This window comes from Carcharodon carcharias, chromosome 14 (assembly GCF_017639515.1).
Source record: "Carcharodon carcharias isolate sCarCar2 chromosome 14, sCarCar2.pri, whole genome shotgun sequence".
Classification (NCBI taxonomy): Eukaryota; Metazoa; Chordata; class Chondrichthyes; order Lamniformes; family Lamnidae; genus Carcharodon; species Carcharodon carcharias.
The window spans coordinates 63531611-63546054 of record NC_054480.1 but is presented as its reverse complement, the minus strand read 5'-3'; the positions used below and the strand labels follow the sequence as shown (position 1 = coordinate 63546054).

The window sequence follows — 14444 nt, the reverse complement described above, 5'->3', positions numbered from 1 at the left end:
AATTTCATTTTATAAAACAATACCGAGCCTTGTGTGGTGGGCACTTTGCAGTAGGAATAGCTGCACCACTCGGAACTAGAATGTGCAGGGTTACGGGGAGAAGCTGGGGAAATGGAACTAGGGGAGTTGCTCAATCGGAGAGCGTGTGCAGACACGATGGGCCAAATGGCCTCCTTCTACACCGTAATAATTCTGTGATTCAATCCTGGCTGAAATGTTAATGCATAAAGGATTTGTACGAATTATTTAGCATGAAGTCAAATGACTTATTGACGTGTGCTGACGGATATTAGATCCTAACGTTAACTTGCTGCATTTTAATGGACAAAATTTTATAATATTAAAAATAAACAACGCTGAAGCATTTTTGCCACAGATTAGGCATTTTATTTTAGATGGTCCTGGATTTAATAATTATCCAGTTAAACTTAAAGGTGTGAAGTAAATAGACCCACCCCCCACCCCCCCGACACTTCATGAAAAATCCAGCCATCGGGTTCATCGATTAGAATCGAACTTCTCGGTTAGCCTTTTATCAAGAGATTGCTTAGAACAGATTAGCAATGCTACAGTTATCAAAGGGCTTCTGGTTAAACACATTTTATCAAAGCTTCCGTTTGAGAATGATTTGTCTGATATGATTGTAAGACGCTAACATTCAGTTTAGGCTGAGGTGCAGATTCGTGCGTTTCTCTGAAATTTGACAGCGCCTCCCGGATAATTCACCATCCCAGCCACACCCACCTCCCCCCACCCCCCCGGCGCTGTTTCAACGGGTACAAATCCCACTTGTGGAACACCCTCGTTCGCCGCTCTGATTCTGAACAGTTTCTCTATTGCTCTTGCTTGTTTGGGTCGTGTTTTAGAATAAGATCAGAAAAACGAGATGGCCGTAAAAATGAAAAAAAGAGCCAAATAACTTAGTAAATACAGTGAATTAGGAGCATAAAACACTTTGAGTGGCTGAAGTGAGAATAAAGTGCCTCTAGTGTATGCCTGCGTCTGGGCCGTTTCCTGACAGCCAACAGTTTTAACTATTTCAGGACACTTGTAAATTGAAAATAGCGTGAAGCCGCTTAGTATTTTTAAAAAATAGAATATTCCCATTGTATTGCCTGATTTAAATCTGCATGCAAATATAAAAGAAGCGATTAATTTGCTTCTGATATTACCCATATTGAACTGTCTTGGTGTTATGTTCTTAGGCCGTGTTTAAAAGCACTACTTCGTTACACAATAAATGCCTGTGTGTTTGGAAGTTTGAGGTGGGTACGGTAGTCTGCTGATTGGGAGCTCGGCTCTCCAGTGGTTAAATCTCACTAATCGTATGTAAATATCATCGACAAGGCTCCCGTCAATCACGCCAGCGCTCTCCAATGGAGTGGACAGAAGGGGATATATAGAGACAGAAGGTGGATTAGTTTGATAGTGTTTTTAGGTTGAATCGCATTATGGCTATGCCTCAGCTGGGATATGGAGATGTGGTCACCGCCGGGAAGGGATCTGCAATGAGCGCTCTGCCGGCTATATTTGTGGAGAGGCAGGCGGCGATGCCGGGCTCTCCGGGAGCCGCTCTCAGTCTGGGGGTACCCCCGCCTCTCCATGCACTCCTGGCCCGATATCCGAGTACATATCCGATTTCACAAGGATACAGCCTCCAGCCCTACCCTGATGTCCGGCATCTCGCTCATCTGGTAAGGGGGCTTCTTTTTGTTTTTATTTGTTTTTTCAAAGTTTGAAATTCCCTCGTGAATTAAAGTTGCTCTTCTCTTGTTCTGTACGTAATGCTTTAACTTGCACCGGTGACTAGACAATAACAATCTTCGGGTGCAGGTCATCCCTCCTCATCCAGACACTTCGTGTAAAGTTACTGACTTCAGCACTAGTGAGATTTTGCCCCAGTCCGATCCATCCTTTAAACACCAAACCTTAGGTTGTCGGCTGAACTTGATGTTCATAATACTTACAGCACAACATCTTAATATAAAACTAACATCGATTTCAGTTTAAGCGTTCGTGGCCCTGATTTTATTATACTTTAAATACAATACTCTAACGATACTACTTAATATAGTTGTATACCAAACAATATGGTTTCATATATATATAACAGTTTAATATATGCATCAATAGTAAATTAAAAAACTGAAAGCTATTTAACACAATATACACTGTGCAGTATAGGACTAGATTTAGATCCCAATATCACGTTGTCAAATTTGAAAATGTTTGCGTAAACCGCTGTGCATTAACTCGTAATTTTAATTATAAGTTCCAATATTACTGCACGGTTTATTCTGCTGGGTTTCGAAATCCTTAACATAAGCGCCCCTTTTTATAAAATGCTAGAAACACTCAGCAGATGTGCTAGTATCTATGAGAAGGAAACAGAGTTAGCATTTCAGGTCAATATCCCCTTGTCGCCTTTTTTTTACATATACTAAATGTAAGAAGCGATTTTTAGTTCAACATGTGAATGCTGGTCAGTGTTTATCTGATTAGAAAACAGATCTCCGCTGGATGCCCATACATATAGACTGCTACCTAGATATTAGACTGCTTTCAGGGAATGCTGTGAAGTTGCTCTTTGTTGGGCCTGATACAAGCTTTTAAAAGATTGTCGCTGTTTAAAGCAGCTTCGCAAATCTCCTAATCTTGAATATCACTGCCGCGACTTCACTAATAAATTCAAGCGATTGGCTTCAAATCTGATGTTAGGTTTTAAATGGGTTTATTTTAATTTCAAATTGTCAGATTACAAAACTGGCTTCTGACTCTGACACGGTATAAAGAGCTCCATTCATGTACTTATGTAATAGACACAAACAGACACAATTTAGATTTATACAAAGGATATAGGGTCTGCATAGTAGTATTCTAATATAAAACATCACCATTCACTCAATCTCAATCCTTTGGGGTGTTTCTGACTGGTGGGATTAATGAGCTATATACATGGAAATTCTTTGTAGAGAAATTGAAATTAATCCTAGTGTGTACTGTTATATTTAATAGTATAGTGTATACATTAAATTATATTGTATCAATCATGCACTAAAATATTAAATCTCCTTAGTTATTACAGTCCAATACATGCATTATATAAACAATTGTCTTCTGATTTCAGGCGTCCCCCTATGATCTGAAGGCTGGATGTGTCTATTCCCAGGCTGGCTTCTCCCCAGCCGGCGCGCTCTATTCTCCTTACCGGCCCATGCCACACGGGGACCCGGGACGAGCTAAGAATGCCACCCGGGAGAGCACGAGCACTCTGAAAGCCTGGCTGAACGAGCACCTGAAGAACCCCTACCCAACCAAAGGCGAGAAGATCATGCTGGCGATCGTCACCAAGATGACCCTGACCCAGGTCTCCACTTGGTTCGCCAACGCCAGGCGGCGACTGAAGAAAGAAAATAAAATGACCTGGGTCCCCAAAACCAAATCGGACGAGGAAGAGAGTGAAAGCGACGACGAGGAAGACAAGAAGGAGGAGGAAGGTCTTCTACAGAATCAAGAGCACCAGAAGGCGGGCAAAACAGATGCCCACCAACATGATGGGCATCAAGGTAGCTGGGATTCGGAGACACCTTGCCCTGCACATGGAGGCAAATCATTAGTCAAAGGTGTCATAGACTGTGAGAAGAAACCAGGCAACGAACTGAGGGCAAACTTGGAGGAAAGTGAGTCGGAAAAATCAGAACGGGGAACGTCTGAGGAGGAGCGCACACCAAAACGGGCAGAAAGCACAGAATGGAAAGACAGTACAGGCCCAGCGCTCAAACCCAAGATATGGTCCCTTGCGGAAACGGCTACCTCAGACCATGGGAAAAGCAACCGGCCGAGTCTGCTCGGTGGCCAGTCAGTGCAGACTCCTCCTGCGGTCGGTCACTACCAGATCTGGGCTGGCGCCTGTTTTGCAGAGGGACAGCTCATGTTAAACAGCCACTCCAGGCTGGAGTCAAAAAAGAGAGACCTTGCAGGTACGGCCCAATGAGAAGAGACAAACACGAACCGCCATCCAATTTGCAAGGATGAACATTCCCCCTCCGGATATTCTGCACTTTCATCTGGCTCCTTGGGATCTCTCTCGTGGACGATGATATATTTCTGCCTGATGGTGCTGTGAACCCACAGTGTAACTGTGTTCTCAATACTTGTGGTGTAAACGAAGTGAGCGGGTGCCCCCAAGGAATTAATTTATAGTAATTATCGCGATGTTAATACATGGTTCGACAATTAATACAATGCAGTACAACTGATTTTTTTTTATATAGAAAAGGTCCCCGTTACCATTATGTGTTCCTTATTCACCACACCTGCTAAAACACAAGGCGCAACTGAGCAAAGTGGAACTTTTAATAAAAATGTGTAAATATTCTCAATGCCTGAGACCCCAAACAAATCACACATGTATACAAACAGATGTTCACTAGACTGGTCCGACTACATTACAGCAATACTCGGCCTGTAGACCAACCCGTTGAATAATATTGTATCGTTCACACTCGACACAGTGGCCTGGTTAAACTAGTAACAACATGGAAGAGGAACATTCTCCACATTCACTTGCAGGGTTACCGAAAGGCGATGTATGATGTAACGTTCGCCAGTGCGGCGGTGTACTCAGTGTTTTAAAAGGAATTATATAAATCGATGCTTTTACTTGTTGCTGAATCCCAATTCTAGTGAAATCTAATCAGAAGAATGTGGACATGGTAGATGTCATCTAATTCTACAGAGAGTGTTTGTACTTGACTTTTCAGGGGTTGGGTAATAACTCTTTATTAACCCATCTCGATAGCCTTTGTGTGTTCAATTAATCCAACTTGTGAGAGGAAGCGCTGAATCAATTACCTATATCAACTGCCTGCTTTGAAAACTATTTCCAGGTGTTTAAACCCCCGAGATTTTTGTTTGGAAACGCTAGGTGACCGTTTCTCATGATCTGTGTATCAACACGACAGCTTTGAGGGATGAGAATGTGTTTGAGGAAAGGTGCGAGATTAGGAACACGCTCGAATTTAAGAAAACGAATTCGATCTGGTACTGGGGAAATTGAAAATATCTGTAAAATTTGCGTCATAAATCTGTAGTTTCGTGAAATAGGACCAATTATTTCGATGATGCCAGAAAGTATACATCTACAACATATCAGAAAGAAATTGCAGAGGAAAAACGTAGAGAAGATAGCGGAGAGTGTACCTTCTCCAGTGGAGGTAGGTTTCAGTAGTTCTGCTTGGAATACCTCTGCCCCGCTTCTAACAGCATCCCCAGTCTTATCTATTGGCGTTTCATTTTCTTAAAAAAAACTTTTTCAGGTTTTAATTATTTTAAATAACAATTAACCTACAGCCCTTTAATGATCTTTCTTCCGGCTTCCGCTTTAGATTGTCGCTGCTAAAATTACCCACCTTGTTCCAGCTTTTATAAGAGAATATGGAAACTGTATCTTTTAACATAAATCAGAGGTTTTGTTATCTTCTGTCATAGTTTATACGGTATGTTTTGTATATAAAAAGTGTTTATACGAAAAAAACTGGGAATAAACATTGGGTTATAATTAAATACTTTATATTTTGTCTAATAAACTAAGCAGGGTTATTTTTCTCCTCAGCTCTGCCGTTTAATTGTGACCATGTTGCCTTCTCTTTGACCAGATGTTCAAGAGAAAACGGGGCAAAAAGCGACCTCTGCTGGTGACGCGAAGCGAATGAATTGCCTGAGATCCAGGCCGCAGGTTTAAAAATCTGAAAATAAAGAGCTGGTATCAGTAGAAGTGACCACGAACCTGTCGGCCGGTTGGTAAAACCCAACCCCTTCACTAATCCTTTAGTAAAGGAGAGGTGTCGGCCCTCCCTGGTCGCATCTCTATATCTGATTCTTGTTTGGCTCCTGCATGGTTGAATGTTGACTGCCCTCTGAAGGAGCTGAGCGTGCCACTCAACTGTAAGAAAGGGCTACCAGCGGTTCAAGAAGAAGGACCACTGCCACCTTTTGAAGGCATCTAGGACAATAAATGGCCGTCTTGCCCACCACACCCACAATAAATAATAAAGAAATAAACCTGTGAAATAAAGCTTTTGAAATAATAATAGGCGGGAGAGCAGCATTTACCCATCACCGCTGTGCTCTCACAGCTTAGTGGGGGCATTGACTGGTTTCAAATAAACGGACTGAGGTCTCCATTGAAGTATCTTGGGGAAGATTTGCAGGACCAAATTGCTAAGTATTCCCATGCCTCAGTCCCCTTTATTTCAGCTCCACGGTCTCTATCTCTCTCCTGGTGGCTTAGTATTGAAATGCATCACATCGGATGGTGCCAGTCAGGAAGAGGTGCCAGGTTTGATCCAAAGTTTGTGCTGAGACAATCTCATTTAGAGCTGAGGGACTCAACAACAGCAATTTGTATTAGTAAAATGTCCCAAGGTACTTCACAGGAGCAACATAAAACAAGTATAACACTGAGCCACATAAGGAGCTATTAGGGCAGATGGCCAAAAGCTTGGTGAAAGGTAGGTTTTAAAGAATGTCTTAAAGGAGAACAGTGAGATAGAGAGGCACAAAGGTTTAGGAAAGGAATTCCAGAGTTTAAAGCCAAGGCAGCTGAAAGCATAGCCACCAATGGTGAAAAAATTAAAATCAGGGTTTGTCAAGAGGCAGGAATTGGTGGAGCACAGATATCTCGGAGGGTTGTATGGCTGGAGGGGATTACAGAGATGGGGGGGGGGGGGTGGTGGGGGCAAGACCTTGGAGGGATTTAAAAACAAGGATGAGAATTTAAAAACTGAGATGTTGTTTACCCAGGAGTAGTTCAGTGAGCACACCAATGATGGGCAAATGCTATTTGGTTCAAGTTAGGACATGAGTAGTAGAATTTTGGATGATCTCAAGTTTACAGAAGGTAGAATGCGGGAGGCTGGCCAGGAGAGCATTAGAGTAGTTAAGTCTGGAGGTAACAAAAGCATGAATGAGGGTTTTCAGCAGTGAAAGAACTGAGGCAGGAGTGGAGGGAGATGAGTGACATTAGGGAAGTGAAAACTGGTGATCTAACTGAAAGTGTGGATATGTGGTTGAAAGCTCATCTTGGGGCCAAGTGTGTCACTGAGGCAGTGAACAGTCTGCTTCAGGCTCAGGCAGTTGCTAGGGAGAGGGATGGAATCAGTGGCAAGGGAAAAGAGTTTGTGGTGGGCATTGAAGGCAGTGGCTTTAGTCTTTCCAACGGTCTGATAATTTAACAACAGTGATGTTGAGTTAGAGCTGGGTGTCATCAGTGCACAGAGAAATTGACATTGTGTTTTCACACAATGTCACCAAGGGGCAGAGAAATAGCAGAGGGCAAAGTCTAGATACGCGAGGAATACCAGGGATGACACTGTAGGAGTAGGAAGTGAAGCCATTGACTGATTCTCTGCTATGATTAGATACCAGCTGGACAATGGTGGAGAGGCGTTGGAGGAGGATGATATATTAGTGGTGACAATAGCAGCAGACAGGTTGTGAAGGACAAAGAGGAATAGTTTACCTTTATCGCAGTCATGTAGAATGTCATTTGTGAGTTTATTAAGAGCTCAGAGGTTCCATGTTAAAAATTGGATAATCTGCTGGATTCCTGTAATTGGTTATCTCAATGCAAAATATGCAAGTAAGGAGGAAGGCTTTGATTGCTGCAATTTTAGTTATAGTTTATTTGACATTCAAGCCTAGATGTTTCAATACATAATGTCGGTTGGACAATCCAGGCACCATTTCTCGGTTCCTTATACAAAAATAGCCATTTGGGTGGGACCAGAGAGCTTGTAGCCTCAGTTAAATGTTTACACCAGTTTGAGTCTCCACCTTTTTGGAGAGGAGGAGATTAAAGCTCTGGAGGAAATATATAACACAGCATGATTCCTTGCTAAATTTAAACATCGTAATAAAAATTTTATGTGTTATGTTGTGGAATTCAGTCCATCTAGAATTGCTAATTATGAGTTAAATTGGAAGCTGAAATAAAAAGGGAAAACTGTATACCTTTCTTGCTGGTCCTGTCATGAGAATAATCTCATATTCATTGGGGATTACACATTTCAATTACAATCATGTTAAAGTTTACAAGCTTATCAGAAATGAATTTAGGTGTTCACAGCAGTGAAATGTCGGGGTGGGGTGGTTGGAAGAAAAGAATTTAAAAAAAGAAATAAAAATTAAAATAAGAAAAAAGAAAAAAAAAACACAAAATGTAAGTGTAACCCTGCTTGGGAGGAACAGAACTTCCAACAATGCAGTACACCAGAATGTCAACATTGCTTTTTGTACCGAAGTGGGATTGGAATCCAGGACATTTTGATTTTGAAGCAAGTGTGTGAACCACTAAGCCAGATGTGCACTTGGAATTTCCAGGCGGTCCCCTATCCAAATACTGACCAGGCTTGAGTCTGCTTAGCTTCTGAGATCAACAAGAGTGGGTATCTTCAGAACAGAGACTTTGGACCTATGGTTCCCAAGGCTTTCCACCATGGAACGTTTTCATAGGATTGGGTGTGGGTGGGGATTAAATGGCCAAAAATTGGAAGCTGGATCCCAATTGCTGACTTCTGGGTTTTACTCAGGCAGGACGAGGGGCCAGTCTGCTCTCAGGAGGTAGGATAGCATTTTAAATATACTAATAAGCTTTGGACTAACCTGCTTTGCAAGTTTAATTGGGACAAGCCAGGTTTCCCAGGCCCTGGGAAACTCGGCAGCTGCAGTGAGGCAAGGACAGATTGGGGGAGAATGCAGGTACCGTTGTAGTACACCTTGTGTACCAAGAGGAACAGGGGTGATTTCTTCTGAGACCACTTTCCCCAAGTTTTCTCACATCAGAGGTGCACACACCCAATGTCCCTGCTAAATGCTGCCTTCAACACCTGCTTCCCCCCGCCCCCCCAACCTCACCACCTGGCCAGAACTCTTGCCTGGGCCAGGGGTTGGCCGCTCCCCCCCTCCCCACTGCAGTCATGGATCAACCCCAGGAACTGGAAACCCTTTACCTCCCAGATTGGACATCCTTCAGGTTGGGGATCAGAGCAGCCTCTGTACACCAGGTCAGGCATTGTCCCTACCTGGTCCTGTGTCCTCTTCTCCAGCATTCCACACCTCAGTGCAAGCTCTGAGTTTCCTGCGCACTTCTGGGGCCCTGCTACTGGCAGGTCAAAAAGTGAAAATTCCACCCTCCCCTACCCTCAAAGTCATACCTGGGTCTGTGGTGGACTAATCAATTGAGATTGAGTGATTAGTCAACAACCCCATTACCATTGAATCATACAATTACCAGGATGGTCGAAGGCAAACTTGATGGACCTTCCTCTTTTTTTCCAGCAATTCCCACATTCTCACATGCTGACTGTAATGTGCAAGCATTATATGAAATTCATATTCAGTGGGTTACTGGGTGGTAGTTACTGGTGGCTGCAAAATGTTTCCTTTGTGTACAGTTCTAGATTGAAACCAACTTGAGTTAGCTAATTTGCAGATGACCATAGGATTGAAATTTAGTATATAATAACTTGAAACATCATGTACACAGCATGGAACACATCCAACACTTGAGTCCTTACATAGATCATTGGCTGCATTTTGTTGTCAAAAAATTGAGCTAATAGTAATACAGAGAAAGAGAAACAGGAGACTGGGAAAGAAAAAGTAGACCACATAAACATGAATTAACCCCAGGCTGAAGCCATGACCATATCCACAACCTCACCTGGCCTGAGTTTGGACTGGGCAATCAACAAGTGGAAATACTGTTACGTTATGTTTGAGCAGTAGGGTAAAGTACAATGGGGGAAGATTTCCTTGTTGCATTCTTTGTAGTAAGATCATAAGTTTGTTTTTTAAAGAGCGGGTTTCCAATTTTCTTACTATAAAGCACAGAGAAAATCTCACGTGCTCATGTAGATTAGGGATGCTCCTTTCCACAGCCCCATTCTTACCATATTCCACTGTCTCCCTGTGTCCCAGAGAATAGCCTTTAAGAATCTCACCCTCATGTTAAAATGCCCCCATTGGTTTGCACCTTCTTGTCTCTCCATGTCTTCCAGTAGTAGGCTCCAGTGTGGACTTTCTGCTCCTCCAATGTTGCCCTAGATTTTGTTCTTTATTCCCTCAGCCTTGGAATCAACAGCTACTCTTTCAGTTTCAATGCCCCTGCTCTTTGGAACACACTACCCCAACCTCTATGCCCAGTCACTTCCCTCCCTGCCTTCAAAAGCCTTACAAAGATAACTGTTTGACCCCTTAACAACCATTGTCTTTGCTTTCTGTCTTGGTGCTTACGTTTTCTTCATTAAAGTGCTCTGAGATACCTTGCAATAAGGAGCACAATAAGAATAGATGCAGTGCTGGGAAATGAAGCATTTTTCATTTCTGGTGGTTGTACTATTACATGCCACAGATCACTGCTTCCCTCCACTTTTCCCTAGCGAAATGCCTCAGGTCTAATTTCCGAAGAGTTATTTGCCTGTGCCAGATTTGAGATAAGCTATCAAGTCTTCATGCTCACTCTTCTTCCTGAGAGCTGCAAAGATCATTTTTGTTCCTGGGATATATTTCTTTGGATTCTCCAGATAAATCCTGAGTGTGTCCCCATCCCAGGGAAAATCTTTTTTTTGTTTGTTTCAGTGTAAGAAAATCAGTCTCACGTCCAAATAAACCAAACAGGTTTGGCCCAGTGTTGTGTTTGCCTTCACTTTCAATAGTGTGACATTGCACACACTTCTATGCAAAGAACTTCTTGCCCTTTATTTCCCACTGTAGTCATCCTGTGACGGTCAATTAGTATCAAACCAGGGGTAAATTTGTGCTGTGAGTCCATAGCCCATAGGAACTGGGAGGACATTGCCCAAAGCCATTTTGTATACAATCTGTACAGAAGGAGAAAAGGAAATGTTTAGTGCATTAGTCTGGGCTGGACTTTAACCCAGGTCCCAGAGATGGAATGACACTGTCCAACCAACGGCACTATTTACTCCTGCTGAGTTATTAATTTTATCATAGCAACAGTGGAGTGAGATTCAATGATGGCGAATGGGTTTGGGGTCTAATTAGCAGCCTGATTTCAGACTGCTGCTAATGACAATCTGATTTTGGTTTTCAGACTAAGATTTTTAAAAATATCATCAAGGGGTCCAAGGAGAGCTGGCAATTTGTTGTTTTATGTGCCAATGCTGGGGCTTTATTATTCATAGCAACAGAGAGGAAGATTAAAAAATAGATTCCACGTTGTAATTAACTGGTTGCTAATTCCGAGTAAAGCATTTGGATGTTTTTCAGTATTTATCATTTCATCTGCACATTTTCAAAACAATTGTTTCCAATAAATGCGGGTGGGAATTCACAGAGATTGACAGCTTTCCATTGTCACATGGTGCCACATTGCTTGCGGCTGACTGATCTGCATCAGTGTCCAGACATCACAATGCTTGAAATGTTTTTTAAAAAAGAACTTAAGAAGACAGGATGCCCATTAACACACAAAACCACAATTAATTTTCTCAGTTGCTACAAAAGGCAATTTAATATGTCCTCATTGGAAGCTTTTCTGTATTGACACTGCTACCTTCTGAATGAAAGCTAGCACTGAGTAAACCTAGTGACATCATTACATGGTGAGAAAAGACTGCTGATGACTGATGATCTTTCAATAATAGTGAACATGTTCTATCAGTATTTGTAAGAACACAAATACAACTGCTTTTACATTGGATTGATAGAATGGTTGTGCCACTGTGTAGTCACAGGATGACTACAGTGGGAAATAAAGGGCAAGAAGTTCTTTGCATAGAAGTGTGTGCAATGTCACTTGACTTTTATATCAAGTCAGCCTGGGGATCAAACTCAGTTAATGTGACAAATTTACTTCAAAATTGCCATGAACTGTGTGAGTCCCATGCACTGGGAACTGACAGCACTAATGCCAGTTGAGCCAGTATTAAAGCTTTAATTACCTGCCGACTCAATCAAATCACTTCTCTTGAGAGTGAAGATTTAGCCCAGAGCATACATAATCAAATTGGCCTGGGATTCAGGTCTATTTTAAGACTACAAAGAGCTTTGAGTTCTCATCAAGAACATTTTTATATTGTGAGCAATTCTATTGTTTTGGATTTTTGTCTGTGCGTTTTTCTAAGTTAGCACTTGTCAGGGTAACCTTTGGTTGACTGGAGATTGTAACACTTGAAGTACAGAATGTACCAAGGGTGATACATTAGACACCACCTCAGAGCAGGAGTGAAAATCTGTTGGGAGATATTAACAGGTCACATAGCAGTTTGGGCACAGTGAACAGCAGCCCATGGTGAGCAGTGCTTCTCAAATGAGTCCAGAGCTGGACGAGGCAGCAGTAGATTGCTAGCTTCGTAGATTGCTAACTGCTGGGAAGATTGGGATTAAGAGAAGCACAGGGCAGTTAACAGTGCCTTGAGAGGAGACCCTAGGTGTGGAAGGCGCTGTTTCCCCTTCCTCTCATTGCACAATGGCACCCCCTGTCTACCTGAGATGGAGGGGCACCTGAAGTGGAGTTCAGTTGCCTTGTCCCCCTCTTGCCTGGCCATTGCTGCATTGAGCTCATGGCCAAAGTGATGGTATGCAGGTCTGCGCATGCAACTGTCAGCTACTGAGTATTCTGCTGAGTCTGGATCTCCATGAGTGTCACCAACCTCTTGATGGAAGAGGCCATGTGCTCACACACCTGAGGCCTGGCAGAACTCATGGCCTGGATGGACTCTCCATCTGCCAGACGTCCCCCATCTGTTGCCACAACTCCAAATGATTCTGTGTGGCTGACACCAGAGGCCTGTCATAAGCCTGGGGCTTGGCCTGGGCCTGGCCTCTAACACTCCTCTGACTGCCAGGGCCCTCAGCTGTCACAATCTCAGTCAGCTGCCCTGCATGTCTGTGAGATGCTCACCAGTTTGTGACTGTGAATCTACTCATGGCCTCTGACCCACTGATCTGAACATTGCTTGGGGAGGGTGCGGGGAGATGGTGCGATGCTGCACCCTCTGACTGCTCATCACCCTCCTCCTCCTCAGAAGTGGGCTGCAGAGTCCTGTCAAGGCAGCAGCCCATCTATCTAGAGTATGAAAACCTGCTGTAGAGAACACAAACAATTAGGGCAAAGACCTTCCCTTTCCCTCTTCCCATCCATGCCTGACATGCATTTTCCTTTCTGCCCAGCAGTGAACTCCAAACTTGAGGTGTCCTCATTCTCTTCATACTACACCCTGACCTTGCCACCATAGCCCAGCCACCCAGCTCCACCTCAGTGGCTGTCAGCATTCTCAGGTCTGAATTGTTCCACCATTCTTAGCTCTTTCCTTCATGTTGTTTGCCCTTTTCTCTTGCACGCTGAAAGGGAAAGTGAGTCACCACACAATGATCAACTGACCACCCGATCAATTGGCATCCCTCTCACACATGATGAGGCCTCCCAGATTTCATGACCACATTCGCTCATTTGGGACTTGTAGGATGCTGGTAGCGAGAATGGATACCTGTCATCCACATGCAGCCAATCCTCATGAGTCGGCTATTGCTGGGGTGTATCATTTTTTCACCTCCCTGGCTGATCTCACCTCGTGTTGAAACCCATGGTGTGTTGCCCCCTGAAAGCCACAGTGCTGTAAGCATTTAGTTACACTGACCCTGGCAGTGTGGAGGAGGTCATTGTCCTGCTACTGACGTGAAACTAGGTGGACCCCCCGGCTGCTGATCTCAGCTGCTACCTCCATCCCGGCATCCTTGGTTAAGCAGGAAGGTCTCTTCTTGTCACCTGTAGGGAACAGCACTTGCTGCTGTTCCTGTACAGCCTGGAGAAGAACCTGCAAGGAGGTATTTTTTGTCTGACATGTGCCATTCCCTGTTCACAGTCTCCCTTTCCCCTCCATTGACTGTGCACTGTGCCACTATCTTATTAATTACATTTTTAATGTTTAATGGCAATTACATTGTTAATATTTAATGGCAATTACATTGTTAAACAGGTGATGGGTATTTGTACACCTATGAGTGGGGATAGCCGGGACGCTGGGAAGTTGGAGCACTGTTGACTATGAACTGAGTCAATAAACTCTCTCCACCAAAGAAAGCAGCTGTGCCTTAGTTTGAACTTCACCAACTGGTGTGGATCTAACTAACATTGGTAGCAGAGAATGGTTAGCCTAAAGGTGAGGGTTGGAAACTAAGATACCTTTTCAGACAGGAGATTGTTATCGAAGTTACTTTTGAGTAAGAATGGCTGAAACCAAGTGTAAAGTATCAGGGTCTTATTTTCCACTGTTGTTCTGTGAAGCTGAACCTTATGACCAATGGAAGAATGAAGTGGGTATCTGGACACAGGCTACATCCTTACTGAAGGGAAAACAAGGTACTTGCTTTGGCACTTGTGCTTCCCACCAGAAGGATGATTGGGTGCAAAATATTTT

The 14444-nt window shown here is 43.3% G+C and overlaps 1 protein-coding gene and 1 pseudogene across 1 annotated transcript; one reads left to right on the top strand and one right to left on the bottom strand.

Moving 5' to 3' along the window:
* Positions 1-1451: 1451 nt before the first annotated feature.
* LOC121287538 (iroquois-class homeodomain protein irx-1-A-like) lies at positions 1452-5743 on the top strand. The gene is made up of 3 exons (XM_041205470.1): positions 1452-1694; positions 3128-3980; positions 5658-5743. The coding sequence occupies exons 1-3, from the start codon at positions 1452-1454 to the stop codon at positions 5741-5743; spliced, it is 1182 nt and encodes a 393-aa protein (XP_041061404.1).
* A 4729-nt stretch (positions 5744-10472) lies between these two features.
* LOC121287537 overlaps positions 10473-14444 on the bottom strand; it is a 28470-nt pseudogene continuing 24498 nt past the window's right edge.

Bases quoted from the DNA above. Each gene is read 5' to 3' on its own strand.
- LOC121287538 (XM_041205470.1), top strand. From the start codon at position 1,452: ATGGCTATGCCTCAGCTGGGATATGGAGATGTGGTCACCGCCGGGAAG. The intron at 1,695-3,127 runs GTAAGGGGGCTT...TTCTGATTTCAG, and splicing joins TCCGGCATCTCGCTCATCTG to GCGTCCCCCTATGATCTGAA. The intron at 3,981-5,657 runs GTACGGCCCAAT...CTCTTTGACCAG, and splicing joins AAAAAAGAGAGACCTTGCAG to ATGTTCAAGAGAAAACGGGG.